General features: G+C 39.4%; 1 protein-coding gene across 11 annotated transcripts in view; it reads left to right on the top strand.

The window, feature by feature from the left end:
• The window catches only part of UTRN (utrophin), a 910,930-nt gene that overhangs the window by 854,248 nt on the left and 34,770 nt on the right, over positions 1-21,912 (top strand). For 9 of the 11 annotated variants that reach the window (XM_040350827.1, XM_040350824.1, XM_040350828.1 and 6 more), the window contains 3 exons: positions 13,276-13,412; positions 15,796-15,834; positions 16,289-16,354. In XM_040350827.1, coding sequence (XP_040206761.1) covers positions 13,276-13,412; positions 15,796-15,834; positions 16,289-16,354 — 242 coding nt within the window. The remainder of the gene's footprint in view (positions 1-13,275; positions 13,413-15,795; positions 15,835-16,288; positions 16,355-21,912) is intronic. The other 2 variants (XM_040350825.1, XM_040350829.1) reach the window with 1 other exon arrangement.

The raw sequence follows: 21,912 nt of genomic DNA, 5'->3' as shown, positions 1-21,912 counted from the left end.
TACACGGCCTGAAATTTCTAATTAAGTGCTTTGTGGATCGGGCACTTAGGTAGAAATTTGAAGTCAGTGTAACTTAAATGGGAAAAAATAAGTTAGGCAGGATTTTTGAGGATTTGGCCCACAGTGCTTATAATAATTATTTGTATATTACTCATGGTAATTAACCCCTTGCCACCCAGGCCAATTCTGACACTTCTCTACTACATGTAAAAATCATCATTTGTTTTTTGCTAGAAAATTACTCTATGGTGGTCCTTGCACTTTTTATGTTGCAGGGTACAGAGCTGCACGATTCTGGCTAAAATGAGAATTGCAATTTTTTTGCTTAGAAGATAGATCATGATTCTCTCACGATTGTTGCGGCGTAACATCATCTTTCACATTAAAACAAAACAAAAACAAAAAATGGGCTAACTTCACTGTTTTGTTTTTATGGTTTTTATTATTCATTGAAGTGGGAAAATGCAGTGTGACATAACATATTGCAGCAATAGCCATTGTATTCCCTAGAGTCTCTGCTAAAATATATATAATGTTTGGCAGTTCCAAGTAATTTTCTAGCAAATAATATTGCTTTTTAACTTAAGAAACAAGTGTTGGACTTTAAGTGGTTAAATTTAGTTACAATGTTAGTTAGTTACAATGTTTCATTTTGTTTACAAACTTCGCAGACTGCCCAGATTTGTTCTTTACACACAGAAGTGTATCCCTTTGATCTAAGAAGGAAGTGTCAGTTACAATGTTTCCTGTTAAAAACTTGGCAGACTGCCCGGATATTTTCTTTTGATAGCTGAAAGTCTCTCCACTTGTTATATGAAAGAATCAGCAAACTCTGCATTGAAGATCGTCAGGGGGGTTGAATCGAGATCACGATTTTTTTAACGATTAATTGTGCAGCTCTAGCACAGTATTTGCGCAGCAATTTTTCAAACATGTTTTTTTGGAAAAAAATGTTTCATTCATTAAAAAAACAGTTAGTTAATTAAGTTAGCACAATTTTTTTGGGTATCCTAAGCGATGCTTTACATTTTTTTAGGTTACATGTTTAGAGTTACAGAGGAGGTCTAGTACTAGAATTATTGTTCTCGCTCTAACGATCGTGGCGTATGTAATCTGTGTGTATCTGGCTCTGATACTACCAGTGCCTACCCAGCCACTGACTAGTATCTCTCCCCAGCCTGTCACCACACACCCTCTCACCTGCTGACCTGTGGATGGGGGAATCACTCCTGCAGTGTTATTGTGTTCTGCCAGTGCGTACAATGATCAGTGTTGCTAACTTTAGCTGGCAGCACTGATTGTTTTAAGAAAAAAAAAACAGGCTGGTTGTACTCAAGTTGATTAATAGATTGACTTGTGTAAAACCAGCTAGCCCATACATAGATTGACTATGGCTGGTCTCTGCATAATTGGCGTAATTTCAATCCATGTATGACCCGCTTAACCACTACTCAGTCCCTAAATATCCTTCCACTCCTGTACATAGTGCTCACTGTCATACTCTCCACACTCCTCTCCTGTACATAGTGCCCACTGTCATACTATCCACACTTCTCTCCTATACATAGTACCCACTGTCATACCCTACACACTCCTCTCCTGTACATAGTGCCCACTGTCATACCCTCCACACTCCTCTCCTATACATAGCGCCCACTGTCATACCCTTCACACTCCTCTCCTGTACATAGTGCCTGCTGTCATACACTTCTTTCCTGTACTTAGTGCCCACTGTCGCACCCTCCACACTCCTCTCCTGTACATACTGCTCACTGTCATACCCTCCACACTCCTCTCCTATACATAGTGCCCACTGTCATACCCTCCACACTCCTCTCCTATACATAGTTTTCACTGTCATACCCTCCACACTCCTCTCCTATACATAGAGCCCACTATCATACCGTCTACATTCCTCTCCTGTACATACTGCCCACTGTCATACCCTTCACACTCCTCTCCTGTACATACTGCCCCATCATACCCTCCACACTTCTCTCTGGTACGTACTACCCTCTGTCATACCCCCTCACTCTTCCTGTACATACTGCCCATTGTCATACCCTTCACACTCCTCTCCTGTACATAGTGCTTTTTTCCGTACCCTTTGTTCTCCTCTCCTGTACATAGTGCCCACTGTTAGACCCTCCACATTCCTCTCCCTCACCTGCACATACTTCCCACTTATATACTGTCCATACTCCTCCCCTATGTCGCTTACCCACAAAAACAGTTCTTTAAAATTATACTGAATATCCTCAATGTTACCAGCTCTAGAATGGACACACTTTTGTTAGTTCAACTAAAGGAAATATCAGTTCTCATATTTGTTCTGCCCCATTATTAGTACTCATTTAATTTTGTGATTACTACTATGATGTATAGAGGAACATCGGGGATCTCAGCTACTCTAAATATAGCACTTATATAAAAAAGTGGCCCTGAAAATATTTTATAAATGTTGGCAACTGTGCACTTAGGCACTGCCCAAGGGCCACCGTCCACCGGGTCAGTAGGGGGCCCCATGAGAGGCTCCTGGGATCCTGTGATAATAAAGCGGTAGTAAACTTTCCTGACATTACTACTTTTTAGTGGCCCTGGGGTAGGTTATGCCACAATGTACAAGTATGCACAGCATATTAGCACATTAGTGTACACTTACATTTTCAGACTGAGCCCTCCAGTGCTGCGCTGTGAAGAATCAGGCGGGGCCCGGGCGCTTCCATCTTCACTCGGTCTTCCTTCTGGGTTCTGTGTCTTTGGTCACTTGCCTTGGCTGGGCTGCGTTCATGTCATTCCCACGCATTTATTTATTATTTATTACACCCCATTCACACCTCCGCGACAAAACGCCCAACGCCGGCCGCTCGTGCCGCTGGAGGGGGGAATTCCCATTGCTGTCTATGAGATGGTTCACATCTCATAGACGCCGTACACCTGCGGCATGAAAAAAAGTCCCGGACCCTTTTTTTCAGGCGGCATTGGCGTTCGGCCATACAAAGCAATAGGAAGGATTTGTAAAAAAAAAAGTTACACTATTTGCGGCAAAATACGCCGCGTACGCGGCGTTACTTGTCGCGGAGGTGTGAATGCAGCCTAAAAGGCCCCACCAAAATCCTCAGCACCAGGCCCATGATGTTCTTAATCTGGCCCTGACCGCAGTGGTCAGGTATCACTTCATGCCCCACCTCTTTTATCCCCTATGTATTATTAGATTCCATTGCCTTCTCTCTCTTACCCAGTCCCTGATCATCTCATATTCCTCCACTGTTTTACTTCCCTACAGTGCCTTGAAAAAGTATTCATACCCTTGACATTTTCCACATTTTGTCATGTTGCAACCAAAAATGTAAATGTTTTTCGTTGGGATTTTATGTGATAGACCAACACAAAGTGGCACATAATTGTGAAGTGGAAGGAAATTGATAAATGGTTTTAATTTTTTTTTTACAAATAAATATGTGAAAAGTGTGGCGTGCATTTGTATTCAGCCACAATGGTCAATATTTTGTAGAACCACCTTTCTCTGCAATTACAGCTGCAAGTCTTTTTAGGGATGTCTCTACCAGCTTTGCACATCCAGAGAGTAACATTTTTGCCCGTTTTTTGCAAAATAGCTCAAGCTCTGTCAGATTAAATGGAGAGCATCTGTGAACAGCAATTTCCAAGTTTTGTCACAGATTCTGAATTGGATCTAGGTCTGGACTTTGACTGGGCCATTCTAACACTTGAATATGCTTTGATCTAAACCAGAGGTGTCAAACACAAGGCCCGTGGGCCGAATCCGACCCTCCAGGCCATTTCATGTGGCCCTCACACCTCTTATGCAGCTGCCGGAGAGCTCCAGCCCTCCTCTGGTCCTCCTCCAGACCCTGTACTTTCTGCTTTAAAGCAATGCATCCAGATTCTTCCCAGCAGCAGCATAAGCAAAGGGGGGTACACTGTTATGTAAGGGAGAGTGGGGGACTCAGCTTCTGATGGTGGGGGGGCTCTTGACATCCAATATAAAGGGAGGGAATACTCTGGACATCTAATCTTACAGATACAACCAGCCCTTTTGAGGGCAATCATAATGCTCATGCGGCCCACAATGAAATTGAGTTTGACACCCCTGATCTAAACCATTACATTGTAGCTCTGGCTGTATGTTTAGGGTTGCTGTTCTTCTGGAAGGTGAACCTCCACCCCAGTCTCAAGTTTTTTGCAGACTCTAAGATTGCCCTGTATTTGGCTCCATCTACCTTTCCATCAACTCTGATCAGCTTCCCTATCCCTGCTGAAGAAAAGCATCCCTACAACATGAGACTGCCACCACCATGTTTCACAGTGGGGATGGTGTGTTCAGGATGATGCGCAGTGTTAGTTTTCTGCCACACATAGCGTTTTGCATATAGGCCAAAATGTTACATTTTGGTCTCATCTGACCAGAGCACCTTCTTTCACATGGCTTCTCGCAAACTGCAAATGTGACTTCTTATGGCTTTCTTTCAATACTGGCTTTTTCTAAGGCCAGATTTGTGGAGTACACAACTAATAGTTGTCATGTGGACAGATTCCCCCATCTGAGCTGTGGATCACTGCAGCTCCTCTAGAGTTAACATGCGCCTCTTGGCTGCTTCTCTGACTTAAGTCTCTCCTTGACAGGCCTGTCAGTTTAGGTGGACGGCCATGTCTTGGTATGTTTGCAGTTGTGCCATACTCTTTCCAATTTCAGATGATGGATTGAACAGTGCTCCGTGAGATGTTTAAAGCTTGGGATATTTGTTCAGTACCTAACCCTGCTTTAAACGTATCCACAACTTTATCCCTGACCTGTCTGGTGTGTTCCTCAGCCTTCATGATGCTGTTTGTCCACTAATGTTCTCTAACACACCTCTGAGGGCTTCATAGAACAGCTGTATTTATACTGAGATTAAATTACACACAGATGGACTCTATTTACTAATTAGGTGACTTCTGAAGGCAATTCGGGTATCAGAGTAAAGGGGGCTGAAACCAAATGCATGCCACACTTTTCAGATATTTATTTGTAAAAAATTTGGAAAGCCGTTTATCATTTTCCTTCCTCTTCATAATTATGTGCCACTTTGTGTTGGTCTATTGCATAAAATCCCAATAAAATATAATCAAGTTTTTGGTTGTAACATGACAAAATGTGGAAAATTTGAAGGGGTATGATTACTTTTATGCTATGTATGTCTTTTAACAGCCCAAGATTCACCTTGTCTCCCTTTCACACATCAATGGTCATCTCTTTTCTACCTCCCATCATTCACATGATACTTGATCACGTCACAGTTTGCCACCTCTTGCTTTCCTCCCTGGTCAGCTCCTGCTTTTCCTCTCCCACCATCGAGCTTTTCCTTATTAGTATAGAAACGAACAATATTCATCAGTTTAAAGCCAATGTCTCTGATCTCTTCCATGAGTATGTAGAAAATGGCAGATTGTTTATATAGGCTGTACACCATCACTGTGCTTAACCTTTTTTTTTTTTTTTTTTTTTTAAACCTATCATTATAAGGACATAGATGTCCTTATAATGCCAGCAAAAGCATTAGCAGTTACTATTAGTTTGGCTTGTTTAGCATTACCAAAAATAACAATGTTCTGAGCTGCATTTGGTAGTCGAAATTAATCTATAATCAAACGGAAGTCCAATTTTTTTAATATTCCCCCAGCTCCTGTCTTCTCTTCACTTAAATCAGAACTTATATTGTTCTAAAAAAAATTCTACAGTCCAGCATTGGTTTGCACACCACTTGGCAACTATACATCATAGATGTAAATTCTAATTGCCTCGCTTATAGTGACCACTAAAATTCACAAAAGTAAACCATTGACTCAAAACTTAGAAAATTAAAAAAAAGAAAATATAAATAATAGTCACAATTGTGTCCAGAGTTCAAATCCACCGCTGTGATAATAAATCTTATGTGATCCAATGTTTGCAACACCTAAGTGCACCGTCACCTCAGATTACTGGAACATTTGAACCATTTGTATAAGAAAAGTCAAATAGGGATGTGGATTAAGATTTCATCAGTGGAAATTGTATTGGAAAACCATCTACGGGGAACCACGTGACATCTCCTGGTCTCTGGAGTAGATCAGCTTATCATGCCATTCAATGGTCCCAAATTTGTTAACCGTGCCATAAAAGCAAAGCAGGGAAACTCACATAGAATAAAACAGTATAAATCTTTAATTGAATTAAAAATGGATTACATTACTCTCAAGGTTAAAAGTTCTAAGCGCTTAGTAAGAAATACCATCCACTTTTAATTAAATTAAATATTTATATAGTTTTCCACTATGTGAGCTTCCCTGCTTTGCTTTTATGGCTCGTTGAATCATTTTGGGACCACTAGATAGAATAATAAGCTGATCTACTTCAGAGACTGGGAGATGTTACTGTGTTCCCTGGAGATGGTTTTCCAATCAAATTCCCACTGATGAAATCTTAATCCACATGCCTATTTGACTCTTTTTATATAAAGGGTTCAAATGTTACGGTAAGAGTCCTTTTAATCTGATGGTGCAGTGACGGTGCACTGCAAATATTGGATAACATAACATTTTCATTATCATAGCAGTGGATTTGAACTCTGGACACAATTGGGACAATTATTTATATTTTTTTATATATACAGTACAGACCAAAAGTTTGGACACACCTTCTCATTCAAAGAGTTTTCTTTATTTTCATGACTATGAATATTGTAGATTCACACTGAAGGCATCAAAACTATGAATTAACACATGTGGAATTATACATAACAAAAACGTGTGAAACAACTGAAAATATATTTCATATTCTAGATTCTTCAAAGTAGCCACCTTTTGCAGCAGACACATCTCTAGAACTGTTAAGAGGAGACTATGTGAATCAGGCAACAAGCAGAAGAGACTTGTTTGGGCTAAGGAACACAAGGAATGGACATTAGACCAGTGGAAATCTGTGCTTTGGTCTGATGAGTCCAAACTTGAGATCTTTGGTTCCAACCCCTGTGTCTTTGTGCGATGCAGAAAAGGTGAACGGATGTACTCTACATGCCTGGTTCCCACCGTGAAGCATGGAGGAGGAGGTGTGATGGTGTGGGGGTGCTTCGCTGATGACACTGTTGGGGATTTAATCAAAATTGAAGGCATACTGAACCAGCATGGCTACCACAGCATCTTGCAGCGGCATGCTATTCCATACGGTTTGCGTTTAGTTGGACCATCATTTATTTTTCAACAGGACAATGACCCCAAACACACCTCCAGGCTGTGTAAGGGCTATTTGACCAAGAAGGAGAGTGATGGGGTGCTACCTCTTGAAGCTCATCAAGAGAATGCCAAGAGTGTGCAAAGCAGCAATCAAAGCAAAAGGTGGCTACTTTGAAGAACCTAGAATATGAAATATATTTTCAGTTGTTTCACACTTTTTTGTTATGTATAATTCCACATGTGTTAATTCATAGTTTTGATGCCTTCAGTGTGAATCTACAATTTTCATAGTCATGAAAATAAAGAAAACTCCTTGAATGAGAAGGTGTGTCCAAACTTTTGGTCTGTACTGTATATATATATATATATATATATATATATATATATATATATATATATATATACCGTATTTATCGGCATATACCGCACACTTTTTTGCCTTGAAAATCAGGGCAAAATCGTGGGTGCGTGATATACGCCGATACCCGCTTTCCCGCGCCGAGTTTAAATACTGGACGTACAGGACGTGAGCGCGAGAGTAGCCGAGCCTGCCCGACTATACACGAGTGTACTGCGCTCGGTATATGCCGACGCAGTATTCAAACTCGGCGCGGGGATCGAGCGGGAAGGATGCCAGACCCGACGAAGAGGACACTCGAAGCCGCAGACAGATGCCGGACTCGACGGGGCCGCCGATGGACGCCGCGCAAGACACCAAAACTATAAGTACAAAAATATTTTTTCCATAGGAATGCGGGTCCACTTTAGGGGTGCGCGCTTTACGACGGAGCGCGCAATACCCCGATAAATACGGTATATATATTTTTTTCCTCTAACTTTCATGTTTTGAGTTGATGGTTTGCTTTTATCATTTTTTGGTTGTCACTGTAAGCACAGCAATTTGAATTTACATCTGTATACATTTTTTTTCTAGTTGTTATTTGCCAGCGTGATTTATTTTATGTTTAACTATATATCATACTTGAATAAGCTGACATTACTACCTACGTCTAGCAGTGTGAAAAATGTCACTGACTCAGAATCCCATAGCGTGGTCTTGTACTTCACAACACAATGTAGGTTCAGTTCACTAAGCTATAATTATTATTTTCGCCAGGAGAGCCAATGAGAGCAACACATGTGGCTGAACAATGTAATGCTGTGACAAATCACATACGTTATGGCTCAGTGATTTATACCTTTTTTGTGAGGCTTTTTAGTACATATTGCTGTATTTCATTGATATTAATTATTGTCTTTCACAATATCCTCTTAGATACTGTGATAAATATAAAGTATTATTTGTGTTGTGAGAAAAGCCAATTATACTTAAAAATAAGAAAAATAATTGCCTGGTCAGATCTCAGAGAGCGAAATGCTTTTGCAGTGTGATGGGAACAGATGTAAACAAAATGCTGTCACTCACAGAGCAATAAAGGATACAATTTTTTCTCTGAGTTTGGCACATGGTCCCAAGTAAACTATCCCCAGTGGTAGGAAATTCTGCTACTTAAAGTGGAGTTTCCATCCCAAATTTTTTTTTTCATTATTGTGCTCATTAGACCTAAAAAATAAAAAAATGTTTTTACTCATCTGGAAATGCCTGTTGCTATGCAGTCCCACGAAATCTGCCTTTGGAATCACCTAGGATGCTGACATCATCTCCCTCTAATGCTCCTGGGAAATGTGTGTCATCATTTCCCAGGATGCAGTGCGCTACCCAATTATCACTCCCCATCCAAGACTTCCAGGAAGTAAGTGCTTGTGGGCTTCACAATTGCCACAAGCAAAATGACAACGGTGTGGACATAGTTTTATAAACTATCTTTTTTGAATAACTATGCGGAGCGTATCACGTGACTTTATCAGTAAATATTATCAAAAAGGCTGTATAAATGTTTCCATAATCATGCAATGCTTGACAGAAAGAAGGACAGAATTTCAGATTTTTTTTGACAGTGACAGTGAAGAAACAGTCATTGCTGTACTAACCATTGAAAAGGCACAGTGGATTGTCTTTTAATCTTTAGTACAAATATACTCAATGCCATCTGATGGCACAGTCAGGAAAGCATTTATCAGTGCTAGTTTAAGTTGGTAAAGTCACAAATAAATACAGATTTCATATAAAAAAAAATGCATAATTACCATAACCCTAGGCAAAACTTATTATAAAGTACTCATGAAATCTGTATTTATTTATTTGCACAAGCCCTTTTTAATTGTATTAATTATGTTTTCATATTTAACGGATCATATTTCAAAGCTCATAGTTTATAAGGGATAGCGCACCCACTTTTTTACATTCTGAAATGTTGATGTTTTTGTATTACGACATTCCAGGGTAGGCTGCTATCCCAAGATTGACATTTTTTTGATAACATTATGGAGGCTGGCTTTATGATAAATCACTTAGTTTTGGGAACACTGAGTGTGGGGGGTACACTATTATTAGGTGTGGTGCAAAAAGCATGCGGATAGGAGGTGAGCAGGGTGATATAGAGATTTGCTTTAATTGTGCAGTCCAGAATGGAGGTGAGGAGGAGACCTGTAGGTGAAAGTGAATCTCCAGCAGAGAAAGAATAGATCTCCACCCCAGCCCATATATATATAAATATATATATATATATATATATATATATATATATATATATATATATATATATATATATATATATATATATATATATATATATATATATATATATATATATATATATTCCATGTACTTAGCTGTTTGTCTGGTTGAGCTTTAACATAACAAGAATTAAGAAGTTAAGAAAGCTCCTAGTAGGAGTGCTAAATTATAAGGGGTAAGACTGCAGTTTATTACACAGGTATTGTACAATTCTTGGGACTTGCACTGTATATTTTGGACCCTTGTTTTTCGAAGATCTTGTGGACCAATACATTTTTCAGGAAGAGATGTCCCTAAACACTCAGAAGCATCACTTCCATTTGAGAAAATGTTTTGACTTTGAAAAAGCTAAAGAGAAAATATGTACTTAGAGAATTCTTGCTCTAAGGCAAAACAAGCCGTAAACGAATTATTTCATCATTTTAGCAGTTTGGAAAAAGCATTTAGGACTTCTAAGTGGAAAAGATTTTTTGTCTCTAAGTGAGAGGTTTTATCTATGACTGTAAACGGTTCTCAAGGCTAGGATAGAATTTTTTGATATCACTAGATTTTACAGAATTTTCCTTCTTATTTTAAATCTGCTGAGGTTAAGTTTGATTCTTGCCCCGTAGAGGATCAGTTTAGTTAGCTTGTAATTACTGTTGATGTGTTCATATTAAAAATCTGTTGACTAATGTTGTATGCTGTCTAAAAATACACACAGTAGTGATGATGTAATATTATATTTAGCACATGAATATTGAAATAAGCCTATACTCAAATTTAAGAGCAGGTAACTCAAGGCACCTGCTATTAATATGTTAGAAAGAAAAGATTCTTTGTTGTCCACCCCTGATTTTCTTTCCTATAGCTGCCTATCCATTGTCCAATGAGACCACCTCCTTGACCAGTGTTGCCAACCTACCAAATTTTAATTTACTGACACGGCACTCAAAATTTACTGGCACGGCCACGTTTTTACTGGCATTTGCAAAAGTCCAATGTTCAATATTTAGGCTACAAACAAGTACAATATGCAATTAGCAATGTGATTTAAGGTAGATATTAGGGTAAAAAAAAATATTTTCTATATTATTTTCTGTATAGTAAGTAAGTAGCTCAGTGACAAGCTTCAAAGGGGCAAGAAATTAGAATAGGCAGGCACACACAGATTAAATTAACTCTTGCAGTGACACTGACAGCAGTGTCCAGCAGCACAGAAAATGATGACACCTCACCGACACGACACATCCTCTCCAGAGTCACAATGACAGTCTCTCTCCACACCAGATGATCCCCTCAGCCCACTCCAGTCCAAACAGCACTGACAGTCCTGCTCCCGGCTTGCCTTGCTCCCTTCACACAGACTCACACACGAGGTTCTGGCCGCTTGGCTCCCTTGCACCTAGACATCACACGACACTCTCAGGCACTGCCTTTGCCAGACACCCGCGACACCACCTGAACACACTGTAACAGGCGCTCGGATGGTCTTGGCTCTGGAAATACTGGGATATGTTCTTGATGTTCATTTGTAAGTTGACAATATAAAAAAAGAGAAATGTGAAAATACACAGTGTGATAGAGAAAACATTATGTGCTTGGTGACTATAGTTTTTTAAGCAGCCCTGTCACCACAGGGCCCAAAGTAAGCAAAGCCCACGCTCTAAAAAAAAAAGAGCATGTATACTTACCTTTCTGACAGCCCATGTCTTCAAATTCAGCTGATTCTTGAACCCTGGCCACTGCAGGTATTCAGTATTTCCGTGTGTGTCAAATACCTGCTCATCCAGCCACATGCTATGGCTACGCGTGCTGCCTCATATGTCACTATAGGATGTACAAGCTGATGGGAGGAACCATGGTGTATGGCAGGAGACCAGGTATTTAACAAACCTGGAGGTGCTAAATGCCTGCCACAGCTGGGGATCAGCAAAGCTGTGAAGTTTAAAGAAATGGGACACTAGAAATGTAAGTATACATGCTCTTTTTTTACAGCATGGGCTTTCCTTACTTTGCACCATGTGGTGACAGGGTCACTTTAAGGCCTGTGACACATACAGAAAATTTTTATTTGCACTATTAAAAGATGTGGTCTTCACCACATGTTCCCTAATAACTCCCCACTCTGTTGGAGAAACTGTGGTCAGAATGCTACCCATGCCCACATCTGGTGGCTTTGCCCTTTCATCCATCCTTACTGGGTAAAAATATTAAACCTGATACACCAGATCACCGAAGTGAAATTACCCCTTGAACTGTGGATAGTTATTTTTCATGCCATTTCAAGGCCTATAGGTAAATATAAACGCTCACTTGTTCCACACCTCCTTAAGGCAGCTAAAGCTATCATCCCTCATCTCTGGGGCCAACCCACAATTCCCACCATCAAATCATGGTTACAAAAAGTTTCTGAGGTTAGTCTCATGGAAGAATTCACCCACATTGCAAGAGACACTAGTAAGCAATATTCCTTAACCTGGGCCCCCTGGTCCTCATTTACTTCTACCCATTGTTTTAAAGATATAATTTCTTCACCCCCTCATGATTCTCAAACTTTATAAAACTTCCTGTCACTGACTTGGGGTCCTTGTTTGTACTAAATGCGGCGGACCTATCTTCTCGCTAAGGTCTTACTAAATATAATGGTATAGCCATGTGCCCAATATTGTTGCCATGTGTGCCGGCTTCACCCCCCACCCTTCCCTTGCTTTTTCACCCCCCTAATATCTTTCTCTGCATCTCTCTCTTTTACCTCCCTCCTTTTTCTCTCTTTATGCTCTGAACTTCTTTCCTAGCTCTTACCTACTTCTTTTCTTTATTTTCTTTGATCTTCTTTATTCTCTTTACCCCTTTTTATAGACTTGAGTTGCCTGTGTTGCTTATACTGTAACGTTGGTTGTATTTATCAGTATACTGACCCAATGCGTTGCTTCTCTAGTATTTTACTTTAATGTTGTATCTGAATATTCTTTTTTTCAATAAAAATATATTAAACACAAAAAATAAAATAAAAGGTGTTGTGACATATGCTGTAATTTATTTCTGTATAATATAATCTTTTTGTTACCCAAAGTCTATGCTTAGCACATTTTACTTTGATTCTATGCTGTCACAAACACTTAATGTATTTATCTGTACTAGCTCTTCTTCCTTGGGGTTGGGCTCCTGCCAGAGTTTGTCTCTATCTTAGTATTTCATACTTTTTATTCAAAAGTCAAATTTCTATGTTAATTATTATGCAGATTTAGCAGAACACTGTCAATCTAGTTGGCTTGAGGACAACTCCTGCCAAGCTTCCATTATTTAAATTGCTCAGTATTCCAAACATATCTAGTCCAAGTGGTCCCCACTGACACAAAGTAAAGTGGCAGCAAGCCAGAGTTACTGAATAGTTACATCTGTTTCATATAGATGTATTTATTTCATTTTCTTACTACCCTCAGACAACATCAGGAGAAGATGTTCGAGACTTTACGAAGGTGCTGAAAAACAAGTTTCGTTCCAAAAAGTACTTTGACAAGCATCCCAGATTAGGCTACTTACCCGTCCAGACTGTTCTTGAAGGAGATAACATGGAGACGTAAGTCAGCTGCATAATTTTTTTATTTTATTTTAGGAAGCCTAAAATTCTCATTGTCACCACATGCCTCCTTTATATGAAGGTGACATCAAGACTAAAATATGAACCTATATTATAAAAACCGTCTACATGAGAAGTCCCAGCAATTTCCAGTTTCAGAAAAATGGATCCACATTAAAGTGTCACTAAACTCCAAAAAAAAACCTTCCTAAAAATTGCTCTGTGTCTGTGCCCTTTGTTTAGTTTTAAAATCTTTATATATAAAGAAGTTACAGGTGTAGTCTGTGGGCAGCAGTAGTGTGGTGGCAACAATCTGCATGCTGCGTATGCTCCTCTCCTACAATGTAAGTAAGCAGCGTCTACACACAGCATATGGTGAAGGATTCCCTGGTTACAGGTTGCAGGTAGGGGTAAGCCGGAGCAGGTCACATGTCATGTGATATAACCTCAGCTTTTTCAGGCCTTCCTCTCAGGCCGTGCAAAGTGGATTAGAACTGTCAGTCAATCACCTGATCTGCCTGAAGGTGTTGGTGGGTGGATCAGATGATTGACTGATAGCGCCACTTTACTTTGCATGGCCCAGGGGGGTGGAAAAAGGTAGGGCAATATCGAAGAACATGTGACAAGGTCTGGCTTACCCCTGCATCAAACCCGAGCTGTTGTAACCAGGGTTTTCCTTCACAGTTGGCTATGTCCCTGGGCCATGCTGCTGGGGAAAGGGAACAAAAAAACATGTGACTTCCACTAGGAAAGCTCTGAAAATGTCTTGAATACCAACATTTTAAAACATTGTGGCTGCTAGTGTTCCCTATCATGAGTGCACTAGCAGGGTTTAGAATCACTTTACCTATGAACAAAAATATTTTAAAACTGGTAATAACCATTTAATGACATTTTAAGATCTATGCAGCCTTTGCTGCTTCCTCTTTATAAGTACTGTACTGCATATGTTCAGATACTATTTTCAAAAGTGAGAAGTTGTTTTAAGCAATACAAAATTACCTAAGATACACTTATGGCCTATGGCAGTGGTTCTCAACTCCTGTCCCTGGGACCCACCAAAAGGCCAGATTTGAAGCATTACCTTGGGGAGATGCACTAGAAAACTGCAATCACTGAGCACCAAATGATATCACTTGTGATGTATTTCAGTTATCTTGCAAAATTGAGAACTACTGGCCTAAGGGAACTAGAGAATAGAGAATAATGTCATTAGAGAATAATGGAGGCCTCCAGTTCTAAACTAATCCGCATTTTGAAAATAGAAATTTTATGGCTGTCATTCTGATGATTTAACATGTAGGCTCCTTCAATGATCTGGAACAAGTAAAGCATTCTTGTTCTGTGTCTGTGATTGAAATAGAAGTATGTCAGGCACAGCCAGGCATCTAGAATTTTCAGAAAGAGGCTTGTAATGGCATCCCCCATACTTCACATTTAGAATCCATTGGGTGTAATCCTGTGTTAAAATATTCTTTTCATGCTTAAATTTATTTTATTAATCTAGTATATCTACACTGACAAAGACAAGATCCATGGTACTTTTTGGAAAATTGCAAAACTAAAACCAGCGCTGACCTTCATGGATTTCTGTCGGACAGATGCATTTTTATTAGCAGTTTTGCAAGTGACGATTGATTATATTCTGTAGTGTTGTTTTTCCTGTACTACAAATACAATTACAACATTGCTATCTAAATCATTTTGTGCTGTGGGTAGAGGGTACAAATAAAGCACATGGTTGCATTTTACATTGACTTTAAACATTTTAATTTAAATATTTTAACATTTTAATATAATGTTTTTTGTTGTTAAATAAAAGGTTGTTAAATGTTAGCATTTTATCAGATTTTGAACATATATAGCTGCTAAGTTTTAATAATAAACATTTAGTTTGCAGTACCTTATGAAACTGGCTATGAGGGGATCTTCTTTCTATTGAATGGTGACAGGTCTTATTCATTGTATTTCAATTGCCTAAAGTATATTTTATTCAGGGCCATTTCTATGGATGTGCTTCTTGTTTTCTATGTTGTTCTGTGCTGCTATTAATTTCTGGCACAATCGGATTCTTCTAACCTAGCTTCAAGCTCCATTGAACCTCACTTCAATTCCTGGTGCACAATCATTTATTAAGTGAAAGACTTATAGCAGTGTTCTTATATGGAACTGCTGGAGAATGAAAGAATTAGGCACATGTGCTGCATTGCTGCAAATATTTTAATAGCAGCCCTCCAGGAATCTTGCTTATGAGCTATGGTCTTTCAGAACCTTTTTTTGCCTCTTGAGGGGAAAGAAAAGGTTTGGGTTTTGTGGTTTTTCTGCTGTCGCTTACATGACATTAAAGTGTCTCTCTCTTGGTCTCCTCCTTGTCCCCTTACAGCCCTATTACACTCATCAGCATGTGGCCTGACCAGTTTGAGTGAGTATATTTATGTGTATTTTAAAGTGCTCAAGTCTAAAATAATTGATTTTGGGTCTAGAGTGTTAATATTCACTATTTGTATTTGGGCTTGTGTATACAGGGGCTGAGTGTACAATTTACCTATGTCCCATTTGCAGTCTGTCGAATTTCCCACAGGCCAGGTAAAACTGAATGAACACAGAAAAAAGTGATACTTAAAACAATGTGAAAAGCACAAGATCAGTGAACAAAATTTGGAGTCTGATCTAAATGCAAGTCAGTAACTTAAGTCAACAGAACTTGTTTGGCGCTGCCTCCAACCCCCATGCATCACTATTCCAGTGGTGTCTAACCCAAATGTAATGAACATTGAATGCAAATGGGTACACAATAAGCACCTGTGTACAACAGCTCTTAAGAGTTTTTATTTTGGGTTGTTGTATAACTTTTTTTTCTTTCAATTCATATTTAGTCCATTGCAATCTCCAGAACTATTTGATGATGATACACATTCCAGAATAGAGCAATATGCCAGCAGGTAAGTAGCCATGCATACGTCTTATATGGATGACATGCTTACAGAGTAAAACCACAATTTAAATGTATATGGTCTTATAAAATGTATACCTATTCTATTGTGGATACTGTATAACAGGGGTGCCCAACCAGTGGCCCGAGGGCCACATGTGGCCCGCAGAGCCCTCTGATGTGGCCCGCGACCTCCTGCTCTGGGATGAGATAGAATAAAATACTGTTATTAATGGTCAGTTTATTACTAAAATCCCAGTGTATATATGGGCATATCTGTTCTGCAATGGTTAGTAGTGGGCTGCTTTCAAACTAATCCGCAGATGCAGAGCAGCGCACCTGCGGGTTACCTGCACCGAGCCATACACATCTGTTATTACCTGCAAGTTTGATGAGCTTTCTGAAAGTGCACCAAACCTGCAGAATATAATAGAAGTCTATTGCAAAGTGCAGAAAAGCCAAAGGTACACTGCGTTGCACCCGCTGTGCGGGTAAACCACAGCGCATCAGTGTGAAAGCAGCCCAACCCTCTTTTCACCTCTAAGGAGTGGCAGATGTAAACCGACTTGTGTCCTACCTCCAATCTGATCCGGCTGTGTCCGTGTCTGCTCTGCATATATTGAGCGGACATGGACCTGCCATCCGCCCGCTCCGCAGATTGTGGCCCGCGACCAGTTACCAAGTCACTTAAGTGGCCCTCGCACTTCAAAAGGTTGGGCACCCCTGCTGTATAATGATTGTCAGTTTTAGCAATATTTATAATTGTGTCATCATTATTTTTTTATGCTAGCGGGTAGCAATAGACAAGGGGGTGATTTTCTTATTACAAAGTGAAAACTTAGCTTAGTGAAAATATTTCATTTAATTCACCACGTTTATACTACTGCCACCCTTTATTATTGCTTCTAATGAAAGAAAGCCTTGTCTGCGTATTTAGTAAAACAAGTCAAATATTTATGATGCACACCGACACATCAACAAATAAGAGATCAGCCTTAATTAGACCATTAATTGTATACCACTGAAAGCTGAATACTGATTGGATACCATAGGAAAAAATAGGCTTCACTCAAACATATATGTATACAAGATGAATGGAATGTTTAAGAATTAGTGTTGTGCTTTCCCTTTAAATATGGGAACTATATATATATTCCAAAATAAAATATGTGACTTGTTTGTCAGAAAATATGCAATCAAATAAATATACAACAAAGTTATTCATAAATCAACTGTGATAAACTGAATACTCAAAACAGTCCAGTATGTCCAGTAAAAGTCCATAATTCAATTCCACTTAAACTATTGTCTTCTATTCCGATCAAAACCCCATAAGGCACTCCCTCTCCATTATTTACTCTCGCTCTATCTCTGTCTCTGCACCTCAAAAGGATTACAGCACCCCTTTCTAATCAAAAGGAAACAATACTTAAAGTGGTTGGAAATCTCAAACATGAAATATAAATAAAGCATATCCCTCTATAGTGAGTACTTGTCTCAGTAAGTGCACTAAAGTGTTACTGTACTAAAACTGGTGCAGCTGTGCATGGTAGCCAATCAGCTTCTAGCTTCAGCTTGTTCAATTAGGCTTCATTTCCACTGGCGTTTTTACAGCCACTTTTCTGAGCGTTTTTTACAGCTTAAAAACGCCTGTCCATGTTATTCTATGGCATCATGCCCACATAGGCGTTTTTGAGCTGCAAATGGCATAGGCGTTTTTGAGCTGTAAAAAAAACGCAGGGCCAGGGCGTTCTGAAGCTCCAGAGTGGAGCTGTAAAAACGCCAGACGTTAAAAAACGCCCAAAAACACTCAAAAACACTACCGCTGCATTTTTAAAGCTGCAGCTCACAAAATTTTTTTTTTTTTTTTTTTTTTTTTACAAAATAAACATGGACAGGCGTTTTTAAGCTGTAAAAAAGGCTAACAACACTGGCTGTAAAAACACCAGTGGAAATGAAGCCTAAAGCTTTAAAAGAAAACATGGAAGCTGATTGGCTACAATGCACAGCTGCACCACATTTTGCCATCTCCAGTTTTAGTAAATCAACCCTTTATTTTTATTTTTCTGTCTGCTGCTTAGTTCCTCAGCTATCAGCAGAGATCAGAAGTGATCTACTTCTGACAAGTTTTCCTGACACCAAGAGAAAAAAGATGTTGGGGAGGAATCTCTAGCTGATTGACAGCCTCAGTTCTGTTCATGTGGGCTGTGTAAGGGGGGAGTCTACTTTCCATGCAATCATCTCTCAGAGCTCTCCTCACTGAGCTCTGCAGAATGTAACTTCAGCTGTCTGTCCCCTTTTTGCTGACAGTTCAGACAAGCTTTACATGGACTTTGTACAGATGTATGGAGGAGGAGACTGCAAATAAACAGGTACAACTTCTGTAGTATTTGTTTAATCTCTGTGTATCACCTGAGGATAGTCACGTCACTGGGTATATGTAAGGGTTTACAGCCACTTTAAACATTTCCTTTTCATCATAACAATCATAAAAGATCCTATATGTAGCCCTAATGTCTTCCATCTGCACACAACACCAAGAAACTAATTTCAAGATACCATCCAGGAGCACCTACAATATGTCATAAACAATTCCCAGATTGTACTGACATTTTGTTGGAGGTACAATAAACACAGGTGTTCAACCTTACACATTTCCTGGTCCTGCCCCCACTGTTGAGACCTAAGGTCTGGAACAAGGTTAGGGAGATTTCCCAAAAATTCACAGATGGCATGTGTCTGTTGAAACCTGCCAGCATCCAATCCAATCCTATTAACTAGAAACATCCATTTAACTGATCGGATCTGGTGGGCGTCAGGTGTAAACGGTCATCCGGTCTGTTTACATCTGACCGCACATAAAGGACAGTGGGCTGTGTCTCTGTTCGCTCTGCATAAGCGGACATGAACAAGCCATCCGTCTGCTCAGCAGGGATCAGCGGACCAATTGCCCACTGAGCAGGCGGACTCCTGGTGGAGTCTGCCACATGTGAAATAGGGCCTTACACTACCTAGCCCATTTGTTCCCTCTCCAAGCTGAGATCAGTATGAGCTTCTGTGAGATCGGTACCAAACCTCAAGTTGCTGATTCAATGACATCCTCATTACTTTAAAAGGGCTAAATACTTCATGCATACAAGGTCATTAATATCTGGTAAGGAGCTTGTTTGCACACTTGTGGTGGAGCACCAAAGTAGACACAGTTGTGAGTGAGGTTCATCACAAATTGTTTTGAGTGGACACGGTCTTGTAAGTGGAATTGCATTAGGCACTTATGGTATTTGTTTACAAAGTAGATTGTTTTTGTGTATTCACAGTTTGTCACAGTTGATTCATGGATCACTTTGCTGGATATTTATTTGATTGCATATTATTCTGACACATTTTATTTTAAAATTCATAGTTCACATATTTATAGCACAACACATACGCTTTTACATGCCATTGTTATTTGCATATTGATAAAGGCCATGTGGTGTGCCAACAACATTTCTAAGCTTCTGCAGTTGCTAATATAAGTGAATAGCCTGCATAAAGTTTTCTACTAAAGCTTGTAGTTTGTTTGAGATGTGCAAATTAGCAAAAAAAGTCTTTGATTTAAAACATGCTTATACATTTATTATTTGTGTATCTCTGACAACATTGTCATCTCCTATCCAATGTGAGTAGGAGAAATAGATAGGAGAAGGGTGCACAGCCTGGTAATGCTGATGTGTTTCACAAAGCTGAAACGGAACACTTATTTACATATTTATTAAAAAGGAAGTTTATTTGTTTGTCTTTCATCAACGAAAAATTCTTGAAGTTTACTTCAAAGGAAAGACTCTTCCTTCAGACATAATTGGCATCCAGTGCCTCGGAAAAGCATCAGTTCTGGAATAATAAAATTAAAGGTGCAGATCTGCTTTCATGTCTGTAAGCATCTGACTGTAGAACACTTTCAAGTCTTTTATGTTTTATGCCCCTTTGAATGAAAATTGTATGACTTGGAGTCACCATTTTACAAATTTAAGCATCCATTTTTGTCATAAGTTTGTGCCCTAAATTAAATAAAATAACCATAAAATTAGGTTACTTGTAAACTGGGAAAATACTTGTGCACATGTGTATGTGGTTTAATTTAGAACATTTGCACATTTCCAAACTTACTTTAATGCAACAGTGGTCAAGCTCCGGTCTTGCTTGCAAAAGACAATACAATGCAGTCACTGACTGCATAGAAATACATGTTTATTGGTTTGTAATGCCCTCAAGATAAAACGTAGGTGTATATAGTACACTTTTTGGTTAAAAACAGTAATAAAAAACGAAAATATCCACGCTAATGAATAATAGCATTAATAAGCGCAACACTAGCAAAAAAGACAAAATAGCATAAATCACAAAGTGCAGCGCTAAGAATTAATAATAAGTCCCAATGTTGAGAAAATATGACATGTCAAATAAAACAGTCCAATAGGTGTAGGTCCGCACAAAGGAATGTGCTGGGAAGAATCCATCACGAAGAAGGAAAGGTTCACACTGACTCTTACCCAAATGAATGGACTACTTAATCAAAAGCAGTGAAACACACTTTCAAATCCTCTACTTGGATTTCACCATACACTTGGGGAGATAGATTGCATGAACACCAATAGGATCCTCCTTAGACAGACTTTCATCGCATCAGGACATCTGGGTTATACTTCATCTCCAGGTGAATGGACACTGGTAGACCAAAGGTGTTAAAATGCAGTAGCGCTGTGATAACATAGAGACAGTGATTTCTCTTGGTGAGTAATAAATCAATAGTCACTGTACTAAAACAGTGATGAAGTATCAAAAACAAACAAATGATAGTGAAGTGAATAAATGAACTGGTGCTGTAATAAAACACAACCAAAAAAATGACACTAGAAAGTCCATCCAATACTGGTGAAATAAATAGATGGTGGAATGACCACGTGGATCCTCAAAGGCAAAATATCACTTTCTTAAATGAAGATAAGAATGCGCTTACCAGAAAGCATGGATCTGCCTGTCAGCGACAGCAGATCAATAAGGCATGAACACTCTCGGGGCACAATCTGCTCGGCTGCCTCGGACTTGAATCGACAGATGGAATGAATCTTCAGTGGAGGGCCATGGATACACGGTGTCCCGGAATGATGTCCCAAATATCCCAAGATGTCCGCTCTCAAAATTAATATGGAGGGATGATGGTGAACCCCTTAAGGGATGGGATAGGGTGGAAATGGAAGACTCCAAACAATGTGGGGGAGAAAAGGAAAACGCAGCCCCAATGGTGCAGGTCAAAAAATATAGGTTTTATTGAAATAAAACGGAGGTATACATTAAAAGTGATCACAAAATATATAAAAGGGGCAATATGAGAAATGGTAAAAACCAAGCCCTTGGAGGATCCTCTCCCCGCACCCACTGTCACAATTCAGAAACAGCAGAGTCGTGCAGGGCTCTGCCCACACAGCCCTGTCATTTATTCAGAGAGTTCTGTAAATTAATGCACTATAAGTACCTATAAGCACCTATAAGCACTATAAGTACCGTCTACCACTGCAACAGACAGCT

The sequence above is a fragment of the Rana temporaria genome, chromosome 4 (genome assembly GCF_905171775.1).
Source record: "Rana temporaria chromosome 4, aRanTem1.1, whole genome shotgun sequence".
Classification (NCBI taxonomy): domain Eukaryota; kingdom Metazoa; phylum Chordata; class Amphibia; order Anura; family Ranidae; genus Rana; species Rana temporaria.
The sequence above is the reverse complement of the archived record's forward strand: the minus strand, read 5'-3'. Positions and strand labels throughout refer to the sequence as shown.